This window comes from Batrachochytrium dendrobatidis, assembly GCF_000203795.2.
Source record: "Batrachochytrium dendrobatidis JAM81 unplaced genomic scaffold BATDEscaffold_1, whole genome shotgun sequence".
Taxonomy (NCBI): domain Eukaryota; kingdom Fungi; phylum Chytridiomycota; class Chytridiomycetes; order Rhizophydiales; genus Batrachochytrium; species Batrachochytrium dendrobatidis.
The window spans coordinates 2,082,763-2,107,465 of record NW_006281099.1 but is presented as its reverse complement, the minus strand read 5'-3'; the positions used below and the strand labels follow the sequence as shown (position 1 = coordinate 2,107,465).

General features: G+C 38.9%; 8 protein-coding genes across 8 annotated transcripts; 2 read left to right on the top strand and 6 right to left on the bottom strand.

The window, feature by feature from the left end:
* Nucleotides 1–68: 68 nt before the first annotated feature.
* Nucleotides 69–1,467, bottom strand: BATDEDRAFT_84832 (transcription factor HAC1; the record flags this gene model as incomplete). The annotated part of the gene is made up of 1 exon (XM_006675984.1): nt 69–1,467. The coding sequence occupies one exon, from the start codon at nt 1,465–1,467 to the stop codon at nt 166–168; it is 1,302 nt and encodes a 433-aa protein (XP_006676047.1). The 3' UTR covers nt 69–165.
* Nucleotides 1,468–1,642: 175 nt separating this feature from the next.
* On the bottom strand, nt 1,643–4,114 carry BATDEDRAFT_36452 (uncharacterized protein). The gene is made up of 3 exons (XM_006675811.1): nt 2,779–4,114; nt 2,616–2,650; nt 1,643–2,349 (listed from the first exon to the last, which is right to left on the bottom strand). Exon 1 carries the CDS (start codon nt 4,096–4,098, stop codon nt 2,971–2,973), a length of 1,128 nt encoding a protein of 375 aa, XP_006675874.1. The 5' UTR covers nt 4,099–4,114; the 3' UTR covers nt 1,643–2,349; nt 2,616–2,650; nt 2,779–2,970.
* Nucleotides 4,115–4,232: 118 nt separating this feature from the next.
* BATDEDRAFT_18436 (uncharacterized protein) lies at nt 4,233–8,683 on the bottom strand (the record flags this gene model as incomplete). Its single annotated transcript, XM_006675115.1, has 15 exons — nt 4,233–4,842; nt 4,999–5,135; nt 5,233–5,308; nt 5,399–5,509; nt 5,599–5,787; nt 6,019–6,235; nt 6,331–6,551; nt 6,630–6,733; nt 6,856–7,092; nt 7,158–7,266; nt 7,351–7,542; nt 7,633–7,794; nt 7,918–8,174; nt 8,289–8,430; nt 8,561–8,683. 15 exons carry the CDS (start codon nt 8,681–8,683, stop codon nt 4,357–4,359), a joined length of 2,763 nt encoding a protein of 920 aa, XP_006675178.1. The 3' UTR covers nt 4,233–4,356.
* A 308-nt stretch (nt 8,684–8,991) lies between these two features.
* Nucleotides 8,992–11,884, top strand: BATDEDRAFT_84830 (uncharacterized protein; the record flags this gene model as incomplete). The annotated part of the gene is made up of 9 exons (XM_006676270.1): nt 8,992–9,168; nt 9,321–9,450; nt 9,575–9,918; nt 10,001–10,123; nt 10,211–10,278; nt 10,358–10,786; nt 10,859–11,014; nt 11,106–11,608; nt 11,689–11,884. The coding sequence occupies 9 exons, from the start codon at nt 8,992–8,994 to the stop codon at nt 11,703–11,705; spliced, it is 1,947 nt and encodes a 648-aa protein (XP_006676333.1). The 3' UTR covers nt 11,706–11,884.
* BATDEDRAFT_84829 (uncharacterized protein) lies at nt 11,801–15,744 on the bottom strand (the record flags this gene model as incomplete). Its single annotated transcript, XM_006675983.1, has 14 exons — nt 11,801–12,102; nt 12,219–12,331; nt 12,421–12,591; nt 12,695–12,824; nt 12,918–12,957; nt 13,044–13,176; nt 13,255–13,306; nt 13,403–13,644; nt 13,734–13,898; nt 14,067–14,096; nt 14,181–14,228; nt 14,316–14,496; nt 14,560–14,639; nt 14,745–15,744. 14 exons carry the CDS (start codon nt 15,742–15,744, stop codon nt 12,010–12,012), a joined length of 2,478 nt encoding a protein of 825 aa, XP_006676046.1. The 3' UTR covers nt 11,801–12,009.
* A 112-nt stretch (nt 15,745–15,856) lies between these two features.
* Nucleotides 15,857–17,084, bottom strand: BATDEDRAFT_21845 (uncharacterized protein; the record flags this gene model as incomplete). The annotated part of the gene is made up of 4 exons (XM_006675334.1): nt 15,857–15,956; nt 16,076–16,364; nt 16,460–16,582; nt 16,763–17,084. 4 exons carry the CDS (start codon nt 17,082–17,084, stop codon nt 15,857–15,859), a joined length of 834 nt encoding a protein of 277 aa, XP_006675397.1.
* A 353-nt stretch (nt 17,085–17,437) lies between these two features.
* BATDEDRAFT_21844 (uncharacterized protein) lies at nt 17,438–20,302 on the bottom strand (the record flags this gene model as incomplete). Its single annotated transcript, XM_006675333.1, has 14 exons — nt 17,438–17,651; nt 17,783–17,991; nt 18,044–18,104; nt 18,168–18,241; nt 18,357–18,472; nt 18,557–18,564; nt 18,682–18,772; nt 18,851–18,940; nt 19,026–19,131; nt 19,202–19,284; nt 19,372–19,451; nt 19,545–19,614; nt 19,705–19,759; nt 20,009–20,302. The coding sequence occupies 14 exons, from the start codon at nt 20,300–20,302 to the stop codon at nt 17,438–17,440; spliced, it is 1,551 nt and encodes a 516-aa protein (XP_006675396.1).
* A 925-nt stretch (nt 20,303–21,227) lies between these two features.
* On the top strand, nt 21,228–22,444 carry BATDEDRAFT_21843 (uncharacterized protein; the record flags this gene model as incomplete). The annotated part of the gene is made up of 3 exons (XM_006675332.1): nt 21,228–21,579; nt 22,215–22,268; nt 22,368–22,444. 3 exons carry the CDS (start codon nt 21,228–21,230, stop codon nt 22,442–22,444), a joined length of 483 nt encoding a protein of 160 aa, XP_006675395.1.
* Between the last annotated feature and the right edge of the window lie 2,259 nt (nt 22,445–24,703).

The following is a 24,703-nucleotide window of genomic DNA, read 5'->3' as shown; positions in this document are numbered from 1 at the left end:
CCTGTTTAGGGTTAGACTGATGGTGTTTAGATTCTGGCTATCCATCTGCCTGCTTATAAATAAATAGTCAAGGGCTGCAAAACAAGTTTATTTTTCAAACACTTAAACAAAGAGTATCAGGATATATAAAGATCTCAAGGTTTAATATGGATTCCAAAAATAGAATCACAACATATCATTGAGGATGTCAGATGAAATGGGAAACTGTTTGCGCCATTTTAGATGAGATGAGGTAACATATTCATGCACATTCAAAGATTTAGATTCTTGATTGAGAGGGTCTTGCACAGCAACAAAACGACCCTTGTTCATAAACGTGGCATTTTCAATCCAATTAGTAGTAAAGGGGTCAACAGAAGGTAAAGTAATCAATGGTAAACCATCCACAACAGCCAAGTACTTCTTGACAGAATTACAGTTCGAGTCCAAGGTCGAAGAAAGACATGGCAAAGACGTTGTCTGAAAGTGCTGGGGCAAAGACTTTACCGTCGCAAGGAGCGAGGGCAGAAGCGATCGAGCCAGATACAGATACACTTGCCAAGTCAAACGAGCTTGAATGGGACTGGAAAAAATCGTCAAGACAAGAGGCAGTCCATTGATCGGCACCCACATCTGGGGATCTGCGAATACTTCTGATTCGCAGGTGCCGAAAATAGACTGACTATGTACAGAATTATTGTTCAATGGTATAGAGTTGATTAAATTTAATGAAAGTTGATCACTAACAGTAGTGGGATGTGATATTGATGGAGTCATGAATGGAATGCTAGAATCGGTTGATAAGGATGAAGAGACAGCAACAGATTCTGGAGACAAGGCAGGAGAAGCTAGTGAAGTGGAAGGAATATGAGAATGGATAGTAGATGCAGTAGAAATATGAGGATTATTGACAGACTTGTTGGAGTCGGAGTGATGCACAGTCGTGGATACCAGCAAGGACAGCTGTTGTGACAGGTGATCTAGTCTCACAATGAGGTTTTGATTAGATCGTTCAATGGTTTCTAGACGGGCGGACAACTGAACGTTTGCCAGTTTTAGTCTTTGGTTTTCTTCCTGTAAGTTTTCATTTTGCAACTTTTTACGTTCTCTCGACTCCTGAGCAGCCTGTCTATTGCGAATAATGCGTTCTCGAGCACGATCTTCTCTGTCTTCCAAATTGATTGTAGCCTTGCGTTTGGTACGGATCGGTTTGGGATCGGTTTGTATAGCAGTAGATGACGGTAGAGCATCGACCGGACTAGGATTGGACAGACAAGGCAAAGTCGGTAGAGGTTGAGTGTCAAAACCCGTTAATTGGGGTAAAGAACCGACATTGGCAGTAAACAACGACTCCCACTCTATAGGATTAGCAGGCGAGTATGTGGTAGGAGCTTCTGATGAGGAGTCGAATAGGTTGGATAAATAGAATTCAGTAGATAGAGGCTGGAACAGCATGCGCTGTTGGCTAGATGAGCGTTGGTCAGCCATTAATGCAAGAATGGCCAGAAATTCGAGTCTAATATTTCTCATTTTATACTTTGCAGACTTAATTCCAGCCAATCAGATAACATGACACGTGAACCAATCAACGGTCGACACATTTCATTACTGCACTGCCACGTTGTCTACAGTCATTGTAAAAACATCTGATTCGGGCCATGCTGCAAGGATGATAAAATAAGTTTATTGATACATCTCAAATAAAACTGTGTCCACGGTAAGCCTTGTGTTGGACGATAAATCCAATAATAGATAAAACAATGAATGTAATCAACAATCCGTACACTGGTCCCGAGGGGCGCACTACCGATATATCAAATTTGGTTGGTCCACTCATGAACAGGCGCAGAGTCTCGATAAATCCAGTCCGTGCAAACTCGTCAATACCAAACACTACCAAATACGAACCAAGCACAGCCGTCGAAGCCATGATTGCAATTCGCTCGAAAAAGTGGATTATAATTGCACCAACCAATGCAAACGCTGCAATGAAAATGGCACGACCAGTAGAAGAAGAGATAGTGCCGTACGTGTGCCATCCAAGAATAAACAGAGCGAGTGAGGCTCCTGCAAGGGCACCAAGACAAGTAATACCCAGTTTATACAGACACACTGAAAGAGCTCCTCCTGCTAAACCGATTAGCAAACTGCCAACCAATAGCACAGTCTCCCTGTGTGGATAGCCATCGATCGGCTCTGCACGAGTCAGGATAATGTATCCAATCATGGACATAAGAACAAAACCAGCTAAAAACAGAGTAGGACGGAAGAAACGATAACCAGCAAACACCAAGAACAGACCACCAATAATAGTTATGATACCAACAACAATTGCATGAGGACCAATGGCAGCAATTCCATCGTTAATGGCTAGACAGACATCATATCAAGGTTGATTAGCAACGCTTTACAAACATTCATTGTTTCAAGTATTCAAAGTCTAGCAGTCTATTGCAAGTCAAATTAATTGACTAGGATGGTTGAACCCAGCAACTCGACAATGATTCATCATGGCATATACAAGGAATGCATTACAAAACATGGCATCCTTCCTAATTCACAAGTCAAAGGTGACCTTGTTGACTAAAGACTGCAAGCTAAAAATAAAGGGCTTGATAGAACCAGCAAGTACTCACTGTCTTGGGCCTGACTAAGCGTGCTGTTGCTTGCACTTACAAACGGCAAGAAGAGTAAAAAGAGTTGCAATACAATATCGATCATTATTCAAATCAAAAGTAGACAAGTACGAATTAAACAGAATGAACAAGGTAAAATGGTAGAAAACCGATTGCTTTATACTTTGGAGATCAATTAGAAACAATAAAAGCGCAAGGGTTGGCTGGTTTCGGGCTGACAAAGTCAACCGGCATCCACGTGATTAATAACACTGCCACTAGTCTTCAAGCCTCAAATGATTTTCATAAGCACGGCTTTAATCCATTTCGGCCATGAGCAAACAATCATCTGAAACCCATCTGGTTGCGGTCGCATTTAGTTTGAAAGCCTATTCATGCATAAGCATACGCATTCACTTGCTCGTTGAAGTAGTGCTAGATATGCCACTCGATCATGACTCTCGCTAAACATGTTCATGTGTGCATCAATCACATCCGATGATGCAGACATGGAGTGTTTTGAAAACAATGGAACCAAGTCGGTTGACTGAGTCACCTGTGTAAAGGTCTGCTCCTGCTGCATTTGCTTGGACTTTAATGACAAAAATATACCATGGAAATATAACCATTTGAACGACTTTAAATCCTCAAACCGCTGTTGTTGATCCTCAACTTTCCATAGTGGACCTAGAAACTGCATGTATCCATTGGTCTTTGCATATTGGTCACTGACTGTTCGATTCACCGTCTCTTTAACTAATGAATTGGAAGAATATATCGAATACGCCGTTCCCGCTGCAACCGCTGCTCCCAATGCCGCTCCCCAATAGGACCCAGATGAGGCTGCTGCTGGCACGTTCGATGCCGTTTTCGTTGCTCCTTTAGATACAGTTGCTGATGTAGTAGCATTGGCTGCACTATTTCCATTCGTTACCCTATTAAATATCCCAAGCATATCTGTTGTATTAGAAATTACATCTTGCATTCGTCCACTGCCTGCACTTGTAATGGTATTTGAATGCAGTCCAAAAAACGGTGAATCAAAAGATATAATCCCCCTGATCCGCACAGGATGCTGAGCTGGGTTGCCTCCAGCCATGCGATGAATTTCTCTTGTAGCATCCAAAGACAAAGGTCCTCCCATCGAATGTGCAAGCAGTACTACTTGTATTTCTTGGCTGGAATTCGATGGCGCTTCAGCTATCAGGAATTTCACTAGCTTCCCTACAACTGCTGCATTATCACCGTGTGTGTCATAGACAAAGTGTTTGTATTTGAATGTATACGGCAACGGCTGTGCATTGGCTGACTGATGTGAAACAGCTGTTAAGAGGTCGTTGGGAAATGAATGGAACGAATTGTCACTGCCCATAAATCCATGGACATAAACACAGAGAACGACTGGCTGCTGTGTTGTAGATTCAGTCGAAGTCGACAGCATGGATTTCCATTGCTGTTGAGTAGTGGAAGTCACTGTACTGCCGAGTGTGGACCAAAAAGACATGCTACGACTAGGACTGATGAAATGTTTATGGGAAACTTTACTTTCTGATCGTGTCGATAATCAGATTGTCACCGCAGTACACAACATGAGCAATAAATGATTCTGCCATTCAGGTCAGCAATCTACCAATATTTACAAAGAAACATCACCAAGGGTGATGGTTGCTGACAACTTTTCATTTCTGTTCATTCTTGTTCTCCTTATCACCAATCATGAGCAATCCTACTCGTTTTGAAATAAATATATGGCACAACTTCATCAAACTGACTGCATGGCATCTCTCTTGCTGCTTCTGCATATGGGGCAAATCAGCCCGGGTTTATACGACGTTGGTGCATAGGCCAAGGGTATCAATGGAGCAGGAATACGATGTCCATTACTACGCACATAAATCGACTGAATAGCACGATCTGTGTGTGCCATGGTAGATTTAGTTCGTGCTGTCATAGATGCTGCTTCATGTGGATGAATAGACCGCTTTTGTTGTAGATTCGTCGTTGATGCATCCATGTCTAAACACGATTCGTGAAATTGGTGATGACAGAAAAAGACAATCAGATCTGGAGTAGAATCTATACCGGTTACACTACTCAAACTGCCCAAATTGGTAGTGTTTCCACCACAGATTGCACACTGTCCATTCTCTTGTATTCGCATTCCCCGACGCTGTTGACGATAAAGGTTCTGAGTACTTTCCCAGGTATCTCCCACAAGTACTTCTTCGCATCCCTCACGAAGTGATTTCTAAGATTAAAAGCACAGTTAGTGGATACTAAGCCTCGACAAAGATTTATATTAGCCATTGCGTTGGCTGAGAATCGCATTGCAAACAAAATACAAGTGGCTTGCCGTGCCAAAAACCTTACAGATACCAATGCTTCATGATATACTCTGACATACCTGAACACTACAATCTGTCATAATTTTAATCAGCGCATTTTTAAGTCCTGGAATGCGCAATCCCTTTGGAATCAGTCGAATAACACGTAGCGGATCAATATGAGCGCTTAAATTTTCCAACAGTCCAACAATAAAGGCTAGAAAATAATGCAGCTAAAATGAGCAACATAAATACCATCTGCCTATTTATCGACTAGCAAGAGTCAAATCGTCAGTAATATATCTCCAACTCACCTGGCTTGTCCATAGAATACTTTAAAAATTCTTCCCATAGTTCTTCATCATTTTGATCCTTGGTAAATTCAATCGCCTAGTGAAAATGCATGATATACAACAATATCAGATATAAATGTATGTAAACTGGACAAAAATGGCCAAACTATTGACTTGCCCGCTCAACGTCTCGTAGTCGCTCAATAATCAGCATCAACGCACGACGACTATCTCCCATTTTACCCAATAAAAGAACCATTTCTGGCACCAGATCCCGTGCTTCACAGACGTCAAATGCCTTTGATACATAGCGTTTCAACAATCATCACAGTAAGAAACAGCAGGTATAAATCAAACCATGTTTCATACTAGGCATAATATATCCACCTTTGGTATGGAGTAAAACTTGCTGTGTCGAAGAAACCACATAAGTCGAGCATAGTCATACTCTGCATACAGTTCAACTTGAAGTGTATGAAAAGTATGGGATTCTTGCGAGTCATTGATAAACAGCGCGTCTAAATAAACGTGTAAAAACCGACTATGGCCTTGCAGTTGTTGGACGACTTGGAAAGGCTATCATTACAATACAAGATTGTCAGTAAGTGCCAAGAGAAAAAATACGAGCACTGTTTTGATAAGAAAACTCGGCAGTATATATTGAATTACTAAAGCCTCGAGTCATTCAATGCTCCTTTAAAAATCTAAAAACGGCATGCTTACCAGCACACGATCGGTATGGCCAGCCAGTAACTGTGCACCAACTGCACCCACAGCCGTGCGTACTTTCTGAAGTGCAATAGAAACAGGACTAGTAGATTCTGGAATATACATAGCCTCCAAAAAAGCAGGAATTTGAAACCCCGGAGCATCAATAAAATGCTTATCATACTGAAGAACCAATAGGGCATTCAGCTCGATGGTTTGAAAAAGATTGTGCTTTTGTACAAGATCTAATACACCGGGTTTATGAATGCATAAACCATAGTATAAAACCATGTCCCATTGCCGATTTCGTTCATATCTAAGAAAACATTATACATGTAGGCAATCCATTAAAATCACAGCAGTATAGTCAGGGTCGGCTTAATTAACCAATAAACTGCATTGAAAACTTACAACTCTAACATGATTTTGATTAAAATAACACTTTCCGGACTACGAATAAACGCCGAGTGAACCGCATTTATAATCACGGGAATATTATACAGATCATGCGACCAAAGTTGAATAATTTGTAGCAGTCCGTCTAAATCATTTGCAAGATAATTCAGCAAAATCAGATCATATACCGAGCTAGAGAGCTGCGGCAACTCCAGCGGCACAAAAGGCGTAATAATCTAAGATATTTCAATAGCATAGCTTGATTAAACGATACGCATTGGATAGAATTGATAATGCAAACTCTATTCACATACATGGAGTTGCTTGGCTGCTGCAAATACATGCACCCAATGCTCCCATAGCTGCTGATCGGTTCGAAGCAACTTTTGACATGATTGAGCTGCCTCCAAATAATTACCTAAATGAAATGGCAAAATACGTAGATTTGTGGAACTGGGTTATAAATTCGCATCACAGCTGATTGCAACATTTAAAACAGGAAAGATACAAACAGTAGATCAACATCCTCATCAGGCTTACCATCTGCCATCAATGTAGCCATATATTTTTGACCAATATCAAGAATAGTGTTTACTTTGGACTGGCCAGCATATTCGGAGCCAGCTGCATCAGCTGCGCAAAGTGCTTCTGCATACTGCTGTCGTTCCACAAGCCATTGGATGTGGTCATCTATATCGCGAGGTCGAGCAAGAACAATATCTTTTGGAGAAACTATGTAGTAAGATGCGTCCGTTTCTGTTTCCGATGCAAGATATACTGAAATTGCATACTGTCAGAACCAGCATCATTATCAAAAAGCTTATATTGCACAATCTGCCTACCAAGTAAATAGTCATTTGCTTGAAAATGCTCGTATCCAATCAATGAAAGCACATCGTTTGCCACAGCCTCTCCCTCCAAATCTACAATATGCATCTCTGGTGGTTGTGCCTGTCAAGAAATAGTTGTTTGCGTATGCACAACAGCCTAGTGTCAATACCATCAACTTGAACCAACATGAATGCAATGACAAACCTTTTGATGAGCTATGTCAGGATTCAACACGTCTACATCTCGTAATGGCGATAAATCTGTAATATATCCAAGTAGAACGAGTGCGTCTCCAAGTGGACTGATGCCGCTAACAATAAAATCTGTTCGAAATTGGTAAACTACATCTACATATTTTGGTGACAATCCAGAAGCAACGTCATGCTTTGAACGCTCCTAAACTCAATGCATTGTTTAAGAATTAAACCAAAGTATTGACCGGTATGAAAGCATCCTTGACTCTAAATTATGGTAAAAACAATGTACCTTGATCTCAATCACCTTTACGCTATCAGCCCATCCAACTAGAATGGTAGTATCCGACTTCCAACAAATACTGCACCGGAATAAATCCGCTCTTGGGCTATCTTGTGGACGCTCAATCCGACCAAATCGCTGGGATGTTACGGTATCATAAATATTTACACCCTGCTCTCCATATAAAAAGTCGGATGTTAGGCATACAATAACAATGGTGTTATTTCCCCAATAAACTGCCATCATATCTAATAGGAAGACTAAACTGGAGGCATCGTTTGTTTCAGTACGTACCGTTTCACTAGCCCATAAAATATATTTTCCATGCCAAGTAGCATGGAAAATGGGACCATCACCTGAATGTATTGCAACATTCGTGTTTCCAAACCAGCCCTTTCCTGTCAATACCAGACTTCCAGCCATTCCTCCAGAAACAAATTGACGAGTCTGTTTGCGACTGTAATCTGGCTCAAGAGAGACGGCCTTGACTGGTCTCCAGAAATTATAGGTCTGAATATCAGAAGTGTAGAGTGAGTTGATCACCACATTTCCTGAGAGTTTAAGAAGCGAATTGATGAAAATATTGCAGATTCGATTGGCAGAACAAACACGTTAGAGTCCAACCGTTATTACTGCAACAATACTATGAATAGAAATCGATTCACCATCATCACTTGCAGATGCCACAAACTCTCCGCTGTCATCGATAGAAACTTGATTCACGGTCGCCGTATGACTTTGAAAGCGCTTTACTTGAGTTCCAATCAGATCCATAATATGCACTACACCCCAATGAGTGCCAACTGCCTATCAGAATAAAGTATAGCTTATAACTCAGCATCCGTTGCTTGAAACGAAAAGCAAGACAGTGGAGATAAAGCAGTTGCTTGCTGGAATCTATTCATTGTGGATCCAGATACAAGTCAGTAGAACATACCAAAAACCGATCCGATACTCCCATGCAGCTGACGGCATCCTTCTTGAGCACATCAGAAAGAGTTCCTACTAATCGTTGGTACTTGAGTCTTGGCTCTTCATCGTCATGGCAGTCGTCCTCCATTTCCAAGGATAATCCTTTGTCTGGTTTACTTTTGTCATCCAATACCTTTGTTACATCAGTATCTGGTATGTCCTGTTGATTCAAGTTAGAGGATAATATCTGAGCATCTGTGGATGCAATCTGACTGGAAGTCTTGGCTGGGTCATTTTCCGGTAACGACAGATCTGCTGCAAGGGTTGACATGGGTTTCTGCAGTCTTTAATGGATATTTTACTAATAATAATAGTAAATTATACAAGATTTTACTAATAATAGTAAATTATAATCTTGGAAAATCAACCTTCAACTATAGAAATCATTATTCATTCATGGCAGATTTACACGGCAATGCTGATCAAGACAATGACCCTCTGCACAGAAAACCATCTTTATTGGATGATGATGACTGGGTGGATGCTGCCGATCACATCTCATATTCTCAAGATGAACCACAAACGCTGGTTGCTGCTATCGACTTTTATGGCATTTTAAATGTTGATAGAAAGGTATTCTTGTTATAGAAACTCATAGTATCTGGTTTTCTGTAACAGTCTTGGTCCTTGTTCTCATTAAACTCAAGACCAACTAACAATCTGTTCCGTTTATCTTGATCATCTTATACAACTATTGATGTCATGGCAAATAAATAATCATCAAGGCAACGGATGACGATATCAAGAGCTCATACAAGAGGTTATGCATTACTTTTCATCCAGATAAATACATGGACAGCAAGGAAAAGATGGCTGCACAACGCAAGTTTCAGAGCGTTCAGAGAGCTTATGATGGTTGGTCATTGTCGACTTATGACCCACTACTTTACACTGTTTTGAACAGATCAAGCATTGAATACTACATTTGCTAAATGTCCAAATAGCTGATCTCGTCATATCTATGTCATGTTTGCTTCAGTTCTTAGCGATCCCAACAAACGCCATATATACAATCTTTACGGAGAAGTTGCTGTTGACCAGTCTTGGGAGCTCGGACCTAAACTAAAAACTCCAGAGGAGATTGAGCAGGAATTTGTGCGACAGGCTCGTATAAAACAGACTTTGGAAACTATGCGTTTGGCGCAGTCTCGCGGCGAGATTGTCTTGACATTGGATGCAACTTCGTATTTTCAATCTCTCCAGTTAGATAAGCAACGTTTTCGTGGTTCTCATTTGGGATTGTCTGTTGCGGAAACTCGTTCTTTTCGTGACTTGTTAGTACTTCCCGAAGTTCAACAGGCCACCGTATCACACGAATGGGAGGTGGGTTTGTGATTGTTTTTTGGTTGTTGGCTGTCAGATGCAGTAATTGATTCTCAACTGGCTTTGATTGTGATGGCTTTAGACACAACTTTCATCACAGACAGACTTGGTTTTAAGTGGAAAGGCTCATGCTCATAATGGCGTAGGCAATGGAAGCATTCGTGCTGTTGTTCGGCACGCTATATCTTCACAACTTCAAGGAGAGGTATAATTTGATTTTTGCAAGCCGTTTTTGATTGCTCTATCTTGACATGCTATACACTGTCACTGATCTGTGTCAAACTATTGATAGGTATCTGTAAATCTCTCACAACACTCTTCTGTAGAATTAAAAGCTGTTAGGACCTTTTTTTCCAACGTGTATGTAAAATTTAAAAACTAATATCCTTCACGCAGTCAATTAACTTTACTCACATGCAAATCTAATTCATTCAAACAGCTCTGTTACAGCTCACGGTGTATTTAATTCTGTCTACTCCCCACCTAATTTGACTATTGATATTGGAAGAAAAATTGCACCAAACTACACTGGATTCATCACCTATCGGCCAGGTCTCTTTCGCCTTGGATCATGGGGACTTTCTGATCCTCAGCTTCTTGGCCATAGCTCGTCTACTATTGGTATTGTTCACAATGATCAAAGGAAAAGCTGGACTTGCTTGGTTCATGCAGGTATCATGGAGTCAAATGTATTGCTTTCCTATACACTTCCTATTGTTGGACATATTCGTGCACGTATGGATTTTTCTGCCTCAAGTTCTGGAGATATGGCTATTGACATTAGTGGTGCGCGCCGTATTGATCGCAACACACGAGTCAGTATGGGAGTCAACTGCAGCATTCAGCGTGGAGTTTTCTTGAAATTTCGGTTAGTATTTTCTATACAAGATTGTTTAAACCCCAATGCAATCTGCTAAACACATTCAATTTTTGCAATTAGAGTGGTGAGACTGGGCCAGAAATTCAGCATTCCTATTTATTTGAGTCCGAGTCTAAACCTTAAACTTGCGTTTTTCGCCTTTTCAGTTCCTTTGCTCTCTGGGCTTGCCTTTGATCGCTTAGTACTTAATTCATGGCGCAAGCAGCGTAGATCTGCGTATGTGTTTGTTTTCAATTGTTAGCCACTTATTGTATGATTCCCTTATTGTATATTGACATCAAAACACTTGTATAATATGCTATTCTAGTGCGATCCAACTGATTTGCCAGCAAAATGAAAGTATTCTCAGAGAAAGACATCTAGATGCTCTTCAAGCTACAGAGCTTATGCGTGAGTCGGTAGCTCGTCGTGTCGAAATGGAGGAGTCGCACAATGGACTGGTGATTATTCAGGCATTATATGGAAAGCTTCCTCCATCGGAACACTCCAAAGCCTCTATTCTTTCATCTCATGGTATTAAAGATTTGGCTGCGTCCATTCGAAAACAAATTAGTTTTGTTTTATCTGCAGATGAAGCCATTGTTGCCCAACAGCCCTTATTGGAGTATATTGATGTAACTATCCCTGTTCAAGCGCTTGTTCAAAACAGTCAGCTTCACATTAGTGCGGGATACGCAAAGCACAATATCATTGGCTTTTGGGATCCATGTCTGGGCAAAAAAAAACGGCTTCGCATCACCTATCAATTTCAAGGGCGAGTTCATCAAGTTGAAGTAGATGACAAAGCTGCGGTTGCTGGCCCTTTGCGAGGTACGTTGTATTTGGATGCGGTTTTGCCTTTGTTGCCGAAATTTTAATCGTGTGTAATACTAATGCAGCTATTTTTACAGCACATTTGATTGAATAGTCATTCAAACCTGTTTTGAATATACTGGACGATGAATTACTTTTAATCTCAAATGCTGTTGCGTGTTTAACTTTGTAATTACTTTAATCTATGTACAAGCAAGTACAGAAATAGGGTAATTTGGTATGGGCATACTCTAAATAAACCACTGCTATTCAACCGTAGCAGCTTTAGGTTTGAAGATGATCATCAATTGGGATATGTAATGCTTGTAAAAAGAATGACAAGTCTTGAAATTACTGTAAATGTTGAGTATCAACTAGACAATGGTCGCCTTTAGTGTTGTCTTTGGAATATCACTGCATCAGGAGAACAACATGGTTATCCACTCTTGTTTTGTAAGTGATTGGTCTTTGGATACATTCGTCATACCAATAGTGCCCTCGATCATGTCCAACTATAGCAATATTTGTATTAGTTGAAATTGTACAAGTAAAATTTCACAGGATGCTGCAATCACTACTAGTCAGAATGCTCAAAAGCGTGTCTCGATATCAACTAAAATACTGTTACCTTTTGTTTTTGCTTTTCCATCACCTTCTCCTCAATCGTATCCTTCATAACCAAACGAACGACGTGCACGGGATTGCGCTGTCCAATACGATGAACTCTTCCAATGGCTTGTTCTAATCATTCAAGTGTTAATACGCCTAGTAATACAACTCTCAAGTATATTCCATGAGCAAAAACAAAAACTCAGTTTAAAAACTCTTGCCTTCCATCATAGGATTCCACCAAGGATCTACTAGAATCACAAAATTGGCACAAGTCAAATTGATCCCAGCCGCACCGCACTTTGTGGAAATAAGCATGACGTTGATCTTCTCGCTGGATTTAAAGTGAAACAATGTTTGTTCACGTTCTTTGCGCTTCATACCGCCATCATCTGAAAAATACGGTTAAAATATAGTCAGTATAAACGATCTTGACGGTCGTGTATCATACTACACTACAACCAAAACAGTTGATGAATTTCAAAATTAATTTACATCGACAATACAAAATATCGGTTTCATCAAGAGCATTTTGAATAACATTCAGCATGGAAGTAAATTGAGAGAATACAATTGTTTTTGAAACATTCGAGTTCTTTTGATTTTCAGCTAATATCCGAACAACCTAGTATTTTTAAACAATTCAAATTTAGTTTATACTTAATCCAGAAATGCCGCCTATGATCAACGCATTGATATGGCCAAGTCATAAAACTACCTCGTCACATTTTGTAGAAGAAACAGTTGTCGACTCAAGACTATAAATTAAAAGCATAGTTTAACAAATAGGATGCATCAAGAAATAGTGGCACATCAATATTTTCGACAAAATGATTCAAGCTACCTGTCGAGTTTTGTTTCTGTCGGTTCCAGCTTCAAATTTGTTAAAAATTTAGACAAATCGCTCAGTGTAGGTATAGAATCAGGTATCGGCTCATCGTCTGCTGTGGATCCAATTAAACTAAAGTGGTTACAGGCTATACACCAAAAACCAATAAGGATGAATAAATATTAAAACGAATCTTGAAAGCATCAATCAATTAAATCAAAATTACCTTGTCGTAGCTTCAAAATATATATCAAAATATTTCCTTGTTGATCTTTTGCCTAATTGCAATGCAGAGTTGTATATTGTTAATCATAGTTTCTAATCATTCAGTCGCAAAACAAATTGTCGATTGCGTATAAAATCTGTAATCATACCTCTTTTTTAATACTATTTAGTAAACCATCATAGAAAGCGCGCTCTTTTGAAGTAAAATCTAACAAGCGAGTCTTGAGCTCTCTTGAAACAAGAGTGACAACGGGCTTTCCATCAACAAGAGTATTTTTTGTACGACGAAGAAGTAAACCTCGCAGTACAAGCTTTACTTGAGCCATAGCAGCCTCACGATCTTTCAAGATATGGCTTTTTAAAGGTTTGAGAATTTTCTGTTTGAATACCTCTATAAATATAGATTCAGCACGATTGATGAGCAAAAGGCTTTTAATAAATAATTTGGCACAAGACAGTAAAAGATATTACTCAGCTCACCATAATTAGAATATGGGTCTTGTTTCAAAAATTGAAATATGCTAAAAAGATCCTCAATACTATTTTGAAGCGGAGTTCCAGTCAAGCATAGCCGATGGCGTGTGGGCAGATAGTGTGCTGCTTTTGCTACTAATGTGGACCTTGTTTTGATTATATGTGCCTCATCTAAAATCAAGTACATGAGGGATCAGGTTATTATTTCATTATACAAATATGCCACTTTTATCAGGAATACCAGAAACCAATAGATCTTGCCTAAGACGACGCGGAACCACTGTTTTGTGAACAAAGGCGAAACAAGACTATTGGAATTATCGTGTGTCTTGTTATTACTGGTAAGTTTTTTGTAGTCTGCAGAAAGAACTAATTTGAAAAAGCGTCGACAAAAGGTTAAATCAATAAAATAAATGCAGCTCGATAAGTACTACAATGAAAATATACACATACCATCATAGGTAGTAATAACGACATTTGCATCATTAAATTTCTGAATCACTAGAAAGATGCAAGCAATGACTCATTATAAGCTCTGTACAAACACAAAATCCAACATGGCAATCTCGATGATTCAAAATCACTTACATTTTCCACGATCGGAACCATGAAATACAACTATACGCTGGCTTTCGGGAGTTGTTTTGTCAGAAATCTCGTCTCGCCATTGGTCAATGACAGCAAGAGGTGAGATAATCAAAGTAGCATGACGGCCTTTGAATGATTCTGGTGGTTTGCATTCTAGAATAAGTGCAATCGTTTGTATAGTCTAATAACAATGACAAGTCAACCAAATGGCCAATTTGATATACAATGCGTATTCTAAAATTACCTTTCCGAGACCCATATCATCTGCCAGTATACTTCCATGGCAAGGCCCATTCTTTTCGCGATCCACAAGCCAACCAAGACCTGAGAATCAAAGCAACTGTTAGCGCATTTCCAAAATGACCAATATTTTGTTCAACTTGAGGGATCAAACTGGAAGTTAAATCAATTCTACAACTCCAATCTCACCAGCTTGTTGATGAGGCATCAGCATTCCAACAAATCCTTTTGGTTCAGACAGGACAGGCATTAGAGAGCTATCTTGAATAGTTTCCAGAAATCGTTTAATGGAATCGGTAACCAAAGCATCTGACTGAATTACAGATTTAATTAAAGTAGATTTCTTTGCAGGATGCTGTTGGTTGGGAGCATTTTGAATCGCAAAAGCCATTGCAGATTTTGCCTCGGCAACCATTACTGGCTCGTTTCGAGGCACATTGATAATAAAAGCTTTGTTTCTGTTTGCTAAAGGGTTAGAGCCTTTAGATCTCCATTGAGTAGATTTGGGTGCAAATAGCTGTAACTCAGGTGGAGCTACAACCTGATATGAAGCACTCGATGCTTCTATAGATGGTTTGAGATGACTTTGTGATCCAGCTGTTCTCTTATCAAGTTTTGATGACAATATCGCATTCTCTGAACAATCAGCCCGTTTAACCAGTTTCGATGCATTGGAGGACCAAGGCTTTGAGCCAATTCCTACTGCTGTTGAGATGGGCTGTTTGGCCTTATCCAAACCACCTTTCTCTGCTGCAGCCGGCACTATACAAGTGTGTCTGGGCTGGCTACGATCGAAACCATTGGTGTTTGATGCTTTTGACAATTGAGTTGCTCCATTGACTGGCTTGCAGTACTTGGCAGACTGATTCCGACGTTGATGCCAATCCTGAAATGAATGTCCTGATTGAGTGTCCTTATAGTGACTCTGCTTTCCACTTCTCATCGACTCTTTTGTCATGGCTACCGGCCGATGCTGTCCAATGTGAATGGACTTCATCTGTCCAATGTGAATGGACTTCATCTGTCCAACAATCGAGTGGATTCCAGCATCGCTGTCGACACAAGACACATTCTTACTATCAGTGGATGCTATTATCGTTGATGGAAGCACTGATGATGGCTGCCTTTCTTTCCCTTTCATCCCACCATTGGTCTCAATTACAGTCTTGACCTCTACTGAGTTGTCCATATGTTGTCGATTGGACACTTTTTGATATATTTTGGGCAACCCTTTATATGTTGGCCATCCTAACAATCTGCAAAGTTTAGACAAACATCTTTATTCCCGACTATCTCCAATATCAATTATACAGCGCATTGAAGTTGACATGAATATTTGTATGTGAAAATCGTTCAATGAGCTCCTCGTACTGTTTAAGTTGCTGCTCCATGTTTACCTTTCTGCAAATCATTAATGGCGAGAATGTGCGTGAGTTGCATGCAATCACAGGTTTCATTAGTAATTAAACAATGTTTTTGTACAGTTATTCAATCATAATGGGTTGACTATGGTTTTTTACCTGGAAATTTTTGGAACGGTATCAACAGTCAGGCTTAATCTCTGGTAGTCCGAATTAAGCTTCATCCAGTTAGCCTGCAGGCCATCCAAGATCTTGGCACGTTCTTCATCAGGCAATTGTACAATTCCATCATGTGCACCTCTAGACGATTTCGTTTCGGCCATTGCTTGAGCTTGATGAAACTCCCTTTCCTTTAGCTCCGTGTTACGGCGCTTCAGATAATCTGGTGCTCGACCATAATCTTTTTTAGCAGTGTAGCACGGCACAGCCTTTTCATTTTTTCTGGCCACTGAGTATATTAGGGTGTTTATAGATAATCGTCATTAGCTTAGACCAGCCTCGGGATGTTGGAGCAGAGTTCATATTTCGTTCAAAACAACTTACTGGAATTGATATTATCCAAAGCATTTTGTTTTACAAAATCCTTTTTGGAAGGTGGAATGGGATCCTCCTTTTCTTTTGGAACAGGTGCTTTGCGAACAGTTCGATCGGGACGACTTGGCCGGACTACTTACGCGTCCATATCAGTTTGTATTGTCAAATAGTTGAAAGAATAGTATCAATCGAGAAACATCATTGGTAGTAGATATAAGAGGAAATAAAAGATGAGAGTCACTCTTCAAATATAAGCTAAAGCTTGTAGCACTCCACTTTGTTAAATTAATATGCAATTCTACAGACCCTCACCAGAAACGATTTTTTTTAAACCATCTCCTTTTTTAAGAAAGTCGGATGTATCATTGACCTGAACTTTGGCAGGACCCATTGATGCAGCCTGTTTGCGACCGCTATTATGTTCCCCTCTTGCCTGGTTTGCATAGAGAGAACGATGGCGAGCATTTTTTGGTGGTGCGACATATTCTTTTGGAATAAGTTCATAGACTGATTCATTGCTCGGGTCAACTGGAAATTCAGCTCCTTTGCCATATAGATCTGCATGTTTTCCAGTAGCATGCAGCAAGGTGGCTCGCTTAGATAAAATCACGTTAGGAGCAGCTGTTGTAGCCATGTCGCGTAGTCGAGTAAAGGTTAATTTTTGATACAAACGAATCAATGCAGCAAGATTCATACTGCTAGCCCATTTAGTCGTCATTAGTGACCCAGGATCATCACGTGAACAAGGTTAATCAGTAATGAGATGATATCAAAATCGCTTTATTATCATTACAGATGTATTCATGTAACATGGAGTACTAAATAAAGCGCCAAAAACACATTCAGTTCTTATCTAGTGTTTTATTTTATATGAATCCAGTTGCAATAAAGGAATTGGACGAGTTGGGTGGCAACACAACCAGCGGTCGTATATATCAGATAATACATTTCAAAAAAGTTTATTTTCCTTTTATGGACTAATGCAATTTATTGAACAGTATGTTTTTCTACCATGGAAGACGAAATTGGATGACCAGCCAATTCTACTGCTTCTAAATAATCACGTTCAGCTATATTTTCGTGCTGTTTCACGAATCGGATTATACGCTGCACCTCATCTTTAACAAACTCTCTTGTAGGAAGCACTCGCATGAGTTGTACAAAAACAGCCTTGTTGAAAGAAATTTGGTCCGCAATAATACTATTTTAAAAATGTTAGTGGTTGCAGTCAAACAGATTCAATGCAACTTGTCATAAAATCATACATGCGCTGATTTACAATAAACCAGATCAGCGAGATTTTTAAAATTAACCGCCATTTCTAAAACATACCGCTTTAGTCTTCCAAGTAGTACAGATTCGTATTGAGTGACTTTGCGTCGCACTCCGTTCATAACGACAACTTTTTTGATAAGCTCATTGTACCATGGGTGTGCCAAAAGAATCTCTATTTTCTCTTTCCGGCGCTCTTCTGCAGCCTTTTGCCGCATGTCATTAATGCCATCAATACTTTTTTCGTACTGGATCGTGATCAATATAGACTAGGTAAGTGATAAAGTATACAAAATCACACAATCATCTGAGCTTCATTACCTTGGACAATTCGAATGCCTTGACTTTTCGCTCAAACGAGGTTTTCCGTTCCATGTGCAATCTATATTTACGCATTGTCAATCTAAAAGTATCAACTAAAACTCTTTGTTGCTTGCAAAATTACCTGGTTAGATCATCTTGCAAAAGATGCGTAAGGCGTTGTCGCTGTTCATAAAAATTATCTCGTGTAGTGAAAAACTAGCAAATGGTTTGAATAGATAGTCGGCCACGTTGTTATTGGTTTGATACAATGACACAGATTCAAGTAGTATGAATGGATGAAAACCATTTCAATATACAGTTGAAATTTCACCTTTTCTGTCGTAGCGGCTGTTTGATTGACAGATTGAATTCCAAGAACTCCTTCAATCTGCTTTGATGTTAGTTTTATCTGAGAATGCTTGTAGATGGGTAGATTTAAAGTCTTGTCTATATTGAGCCAATTAAGAAATGTCAACAACTTTAATTTCTACCAAGGATATTAAATGATGCCAGACTAGAACTCGTACTTACTTTCGGTTCTATTTTATCGTTAATAGGCGTGCAATGTCAATTAAAAAATCACAGTAGAAAATATGTAATGCAGATATTAGTATTGCAAAGTTTAAAAGATTCATCAAACCCTATGGATTACGTACGTTGTTTTGCGTCTATCCTCGTTTGCTTTTAAAGAATCTCTATCTTGAAATATGTCTCGATTTCTTTGATCTTGGCCACATCGATCGGTGTCTACACAAGTTTAAAACTGAGTAAATTTAAAATGTTTTGATTATAAAGCAAACGGATATGCATGCATAGTTGGTCTACTTTGTGCACTAGTAGCCCGCTCGTGTCGTAACAGCAGGTTTCCAAAATATCCCTGACGATCCATATCAATTTCCAAGTTGTTCCAATTTACTACAAAACAGCAGCGAAACAATAGTATCAGTCTGTTGCGTTGCAATATATCATTTTCAAAACATACTGTAGCAATCGTTCAAACCTTTAACAACTGCATTCGTATCTGGAGAGATGTCCTTTACATCATATGTATGTATTCGACTATCAGGCTCGCACACTGTTGAAAAGGGAACTCCAAACTGCAATTTCTCCATGTAAGTAGATATCAACACAAACACGAATTTAAAGATTTCGTGCCTAAAAGACAATCTCACATACCTTGACGGAATTGACAGTAAGATTGGATTTTGCCAGCTTTTCTTTGATATATTTAAATCCGTTAGTGTGGTTTTTTGGAACATCTTGAGTATTATCATTGATCAAATTAGTGTTTGTCTGGAAATTGTCAGTGGTTCAGCATATAATGCAATAGTCTGAGTATGGTTTACCTCGAAACTTTTGCTGGTGCTTGGCGCCAGTTTTAAAAAATGCATCCTTTTTATACTCATCGAATTGCTGGCTGCTTTTTCTAAAGAATTAGAATCGGTTTAAATGTCAGAATCCTTGGTTCCGCTCCAAGCAAGCATTTTCATGAGATCTAAGTTGTATATAGGCGACGTACTTGTATACTGTGGAAGGATCGATATTCAGCCGTTTATATAACAGCAACTCGGTATCCAAAATGGGATCGCCTAAATACGTGATGTTAGAATCATGGCATATGTGGAGATAAAGTTTGACCGAACCTCGATAACAACTGATGGATATCAAATTGGACTTACCTAAGGGGCAATACAACTCTTTTGGATCTGACAAAAAGCCACACTTGTAAACATCCTGCAGTTGAGATACAATTCAATTATACAAGTAATAAAGAGAAACCTCAGTGCACAATAATCAAGCATTTATAGTGTTTAAAAGCAATATCTTTTGGACACGAACAGCAACCCAATAATAAACTACAAAAATATTAAGCTAATTCAATAGCATGTATATAGGCTTGACAGCAGTATTTTCAAACTGCTTCATTAGCAGTAACAAGACTATTTTCTGAAATGATTTGCATTATAGGCTAAAATAGTTTACCTGAAGGCGTTTCTTTTCATTAGCAACGATCTTGGTATCAAGGATACTACATTTGAAATCAGACCTTGCACTAACTATAACAGGCTCATAATCCTTTAATTTGGCTATAGATTGCTCCACAATCATATTCTTAAAGTAATGCGGGATATTAGAAAGATCTATTCGCTCATCTTTGTATCCAAATTGGCCGTGCTGTAGAATCGAGTGCATTGTATGATGTGTAAGAACACGACCAGCAGATTGAGAAGGCGGGAGAGCTGTTCGAGATGGAGAAATGGGCTCTGACATGGTCATATACGTAATATATGATTGATTGACGACCTGTAACTGTCAACTTTGAAATTGATTAGTGAGGGAGAATAAAGGAAGCTTTTATTGATTGTATTTAAAGATGTTTGCAAACAATGTCGAGTGCATGATAATACAAGCTTTTGATTTTGGGATGCCAAAGTCGCGAAACCCAGACTAATGTCATAGAAAGTCAGTGCTGATTGTAAAATGATAGGACTGGCTTATTATTTTTATCATAATGCAGTTTAATAAAAATTATTGTTGATGCACTTGCAAATCTAGTGCCAGAATTTTATTAGCCAGCAGAACAGCCAAGAGCATTAATATAAACCTGTAGATTTTAATTGAGTTATTTCCTGCTCTTGATACTACAGCCGTATTCACGTAAAATGGGCCACTAAATAAGGATGCTGGTGTGTATTAAACAGCCAATCTCATGACATTTACTGGTCAACATTGTGTTTTTAAACTCCTTGACAAAGTTTACTGAGTTCGTATTCGTTTTTGTATAAAAACTAAACAGATGTTACAACTGCAATTTAGTCAATTCCACACTTGTTCAATCTAAAACTTTCCAGACCAAACATTATGATATTGAGTGATTGATATGGAAACAACAGTTGCACTACTGAGACGTGCGATCATTGTTGTTGAACTAGAACGCGAACGTATCTGAGATTAGAATACAGCAATGATGAGTTGAGAACATCATAACTTGATATCTGGATTGAAATGAATGAATCTGATGATTGTGCAACGCAAGAACAAGAAAGGGAATGATTTGCATAATATGAATATTGTATCTGAAGAATCGAGTGACAATTTGTAATAGGAAAGCAATGAATATTCAATTATTATCTCAAAGTCTTGGTTGAAGGATGAATACAAATGTTACATTTTACGTGAATATCTGTAACTCAGTTGCAATATGCTCGCAGCAGCTCCGACCCATCATGAATCCGCAGAGCTTGATTCTATCACTCCACAAATACGGCTGGCAGACAGTAATAATGTGCAATCTTGGAATGATGCTGTCGGTTCAGACACTCGACATCCTGCCACTGAAGCTAGTTTCGATAGCACTAGTGCCATTGATAATCTTGCTAGTGGATATATGATACTTGAGGATGATCAAGACGGTCCTGACACTTGTTTGGATCAAAATGCCAATGAATATGAATCGATAATTGACGAGAGTTCGGTTTATGATCCAGCAGATTACCAGCAAGCACCACTTCCGTTAGAATTGGAGAGCCATCCATCCCATGATATTCCAGCAGGTTTGTGCTCTTGAGCTACAGCTGTATTCAAAATGTAACATTTGTATTCATCCTTCAACCAAGACTTTGAGATAATAATTGAATGTTCATTGCTTTCCTACTACAAATTGTCACTCGATTCTTCAGATACAATATTCATATTATGCAAATCATTCCCTTTCTTGTTCTTGCATTGCACAATCACCAGATTCATTCATTTCAATCCAGATATCAAGTTATGATGTTCTCAACTCATCATTCCTGTATTCTAATCTCAGATACGTTCGCGTTCTAGTTCAACAACAATGATCGCACGTCTCAGTAGTGCAACTGTTGTTTCCATATCAATCACTCAATATCATAATGTTTGGTCTGGAAAGTTTTAGATTGAACAAGTGTGGAATTGACTAAATTGCAGTTGTAACATCTGTTTAGTTTTTATACAAAAACGAATACGAACTCAGTAAACTTTGTCAAGGAGTTTAAAAATACAATGTTGACCAGTAAATGTCATGAGATTGGCTGTTTAATACACACCAGCATCCTTATTTAGTGGCCCATTTTACGTGAATACGGCTGTAAATGTAGTCATGATATCTATAATAATAATAATAGACGAATGCTAACATGTTTCTACTGTTGTATGATGCTAATAGCGGATTTGGATGTTATCCGACAAGTCATGTCGTCAATCCAATTGCCAACTCCTTGTAAGACTAGATGATGATAGTTTATCAAATTTGGGTTCGTATCCAATGCTAACTGTTGATTTTTGAACATTATTTGTGACGATACACATTTAAATTTAGCCTGGGCAAGTGCCATTCCTGAGCATAAATGGCTGCCTGTTTTCAAAAGTAGTCCAGCTTCAAACAACCAGGAATAGCTAGATAAACATTAGCGATACTATTTCCATTAAATGGCACAGCTCTAAAATTCTCGTAGCCATAAATCTATATACTCGTCGCCTTCACAATAGGTTATAGGGAACAACCTATGGAGTGATGCCAAGCTTAACTAATATAAAATAATACAAAATTTCAAAAAACATTTTTATATCAAATCTTGGATTACGTTATGCATTCAGAAGGTCTGTGTAGCTCCTTCATATTAATCAAAAACGGTATCATTTGGTGCTCTTCCTATACCACTAACCATTAGTCTTAGCCAGAACAATCTTTACAGCCATGTTCATGTAAACGCAATACTAAATAATAGTGCCAACGTGCATAATGAGCAGCAGTTGCATTCCCGAAACATGCAATCTTTGTTCTTTTAACTAAAATGCAAACGCATACGAGATTTGGAATATAACAAAGATGAGTTTGTAGAGTCGAAAACAATTGGTAGTAGCGTTGGTTGAAAAATGTTTATTAAATCATTGATAGATGACAGCTGATAGTATTGCAAGAACCATTCATAATAACAAGGGAAATAAATCTTGTTTGGTTAGCTTAGTTGGTCCAGTTGTCCAACAGCATCATGCTTTCGTGACTGCATGGTTTTGGCACAACCATATTTCAACACCAATCGATTAAAAGTGTTCAAGATCAATAAAGTACATTCGATTCCTCTATAGTTTATATTTCAAACTGTACCAAATAGATTTAAATCCAGCTCATCCATCCCTCATACATGGATGCAAGGTTGTCTTTGTTTGTAGCTTCTTTGATAATCTGCTCAACGTGATCAGGAACAGATAATCTACTTTTGAAATCACTTTCACGACCTTCCAGCTTTAGTCGAATCTTTTTAAGAACATTGACTGCATACGCATTCCGTGCTTGTTCTATAAAAATTTAATAAACAAATCAATTTCGATATTCAATGAGTTTAATAATTACAGTCAAGTCCAACTTTGTGTTGTACCAAAAAATCAACATTTTCCAATAGTAGACATACCTCGATTGAATCTAAACGTTCCAGGCTGTTGTTGAAACTCGGTCTGTAGTTCGATTTGCTCGTCGGCAAATTCCTGTGACAATGGAGCAGCTTCAATGGTTTCTTGATCCAGCATAAGCGATGCAGCTTGAAATCCAAGCACGGCAGCATCGATTTCAGCAATGGCACCGTCACCAGCTTCTCCCATGGGTGACGAGATTTTAAGAGTATTGATGGAGGGTGTATCTAAAGTATCCATATCCAACGTAAACTCTGGTATTTCTACCAAAGAAAATAAACCATCAAATACCAACTGAGCATTTTCCTTGAAATCTTTGGCAGTCACCCGCTAAATAGTATAAATTCAACTGATTAGGTCAAGCAATATGTGGTACACGTTCTCACATCAATTAAACCCTTACCATTAATTCAACATCCAACTCGACAGAAGGATCAGCTTGACAAGCAGATGTAAGCTTTGATGGCTTTTCACTCAATGAGTGCCATGTCTTGTGAAGGTTCTGTAAGATATGTGAATCAATCAGCTCAGCTGTTGCATGATTGGTTTCAGTTTATATACCCACTAAATATACAATACTTACTTTGATGATAGTTACTAGACTAGCTGACTGAGGAATCATATTTCCTAGTTTCAGTATCTGTGGAGTGATACGTAGAATAGGGTCTATATTTTTCAATACAGCTTTAAACTGAAGAGTTGCATCCACACCAAGATCGCACATGATTTTTCTCTCGATATCAATCTAATGTAATACAACAAAATGCAAGAGTCGTTTGTCATTCTAAAACATGCAAATATATACTTTAAGGAAATTTCGTTTTACCTTTTCTGACCGCAGCTGAGATTTACAGTGCCCATACTTGCGAATCAATAGAATCTCGTCGGCCAACTTTGCAATATGTCGGACCGCTTGTGTTGCGGCATGCTCGTTGCTTTTACAAGTATCTGTAGGGGTTCTAAAAGACTCAAAATGTGTGATTCCTTCGCACATCTTCCAAAACATTTTTTGCTAGCAGTCACAGTATTTACATTTAATGGTAAGCAAACACCGTTATCAAACCACACATCATCCACCCTGAAGATTGCATACCTGAGATTGGAGCTGCGATAAAAATTTGCCACGGTTCTGTGATTGAATAGCAAAATCGTCAAGACTTAAGTTACCAGCAGGAGGGTTATTCCAAATGTGTGGCATGGAAATAATCTCTTGGTCCATGTTCATAGCTTGAATACGAATATCCT

Coding starts and splice junctions, on each gene's coding strand:
- BATDEDRAFT_36452 (XM_006675811.1), bottom strand. CDS start 4,098: ATGTCTTTTTGGTCCACACTCGGCAGTACAGTGACTTCCACTACTCAA.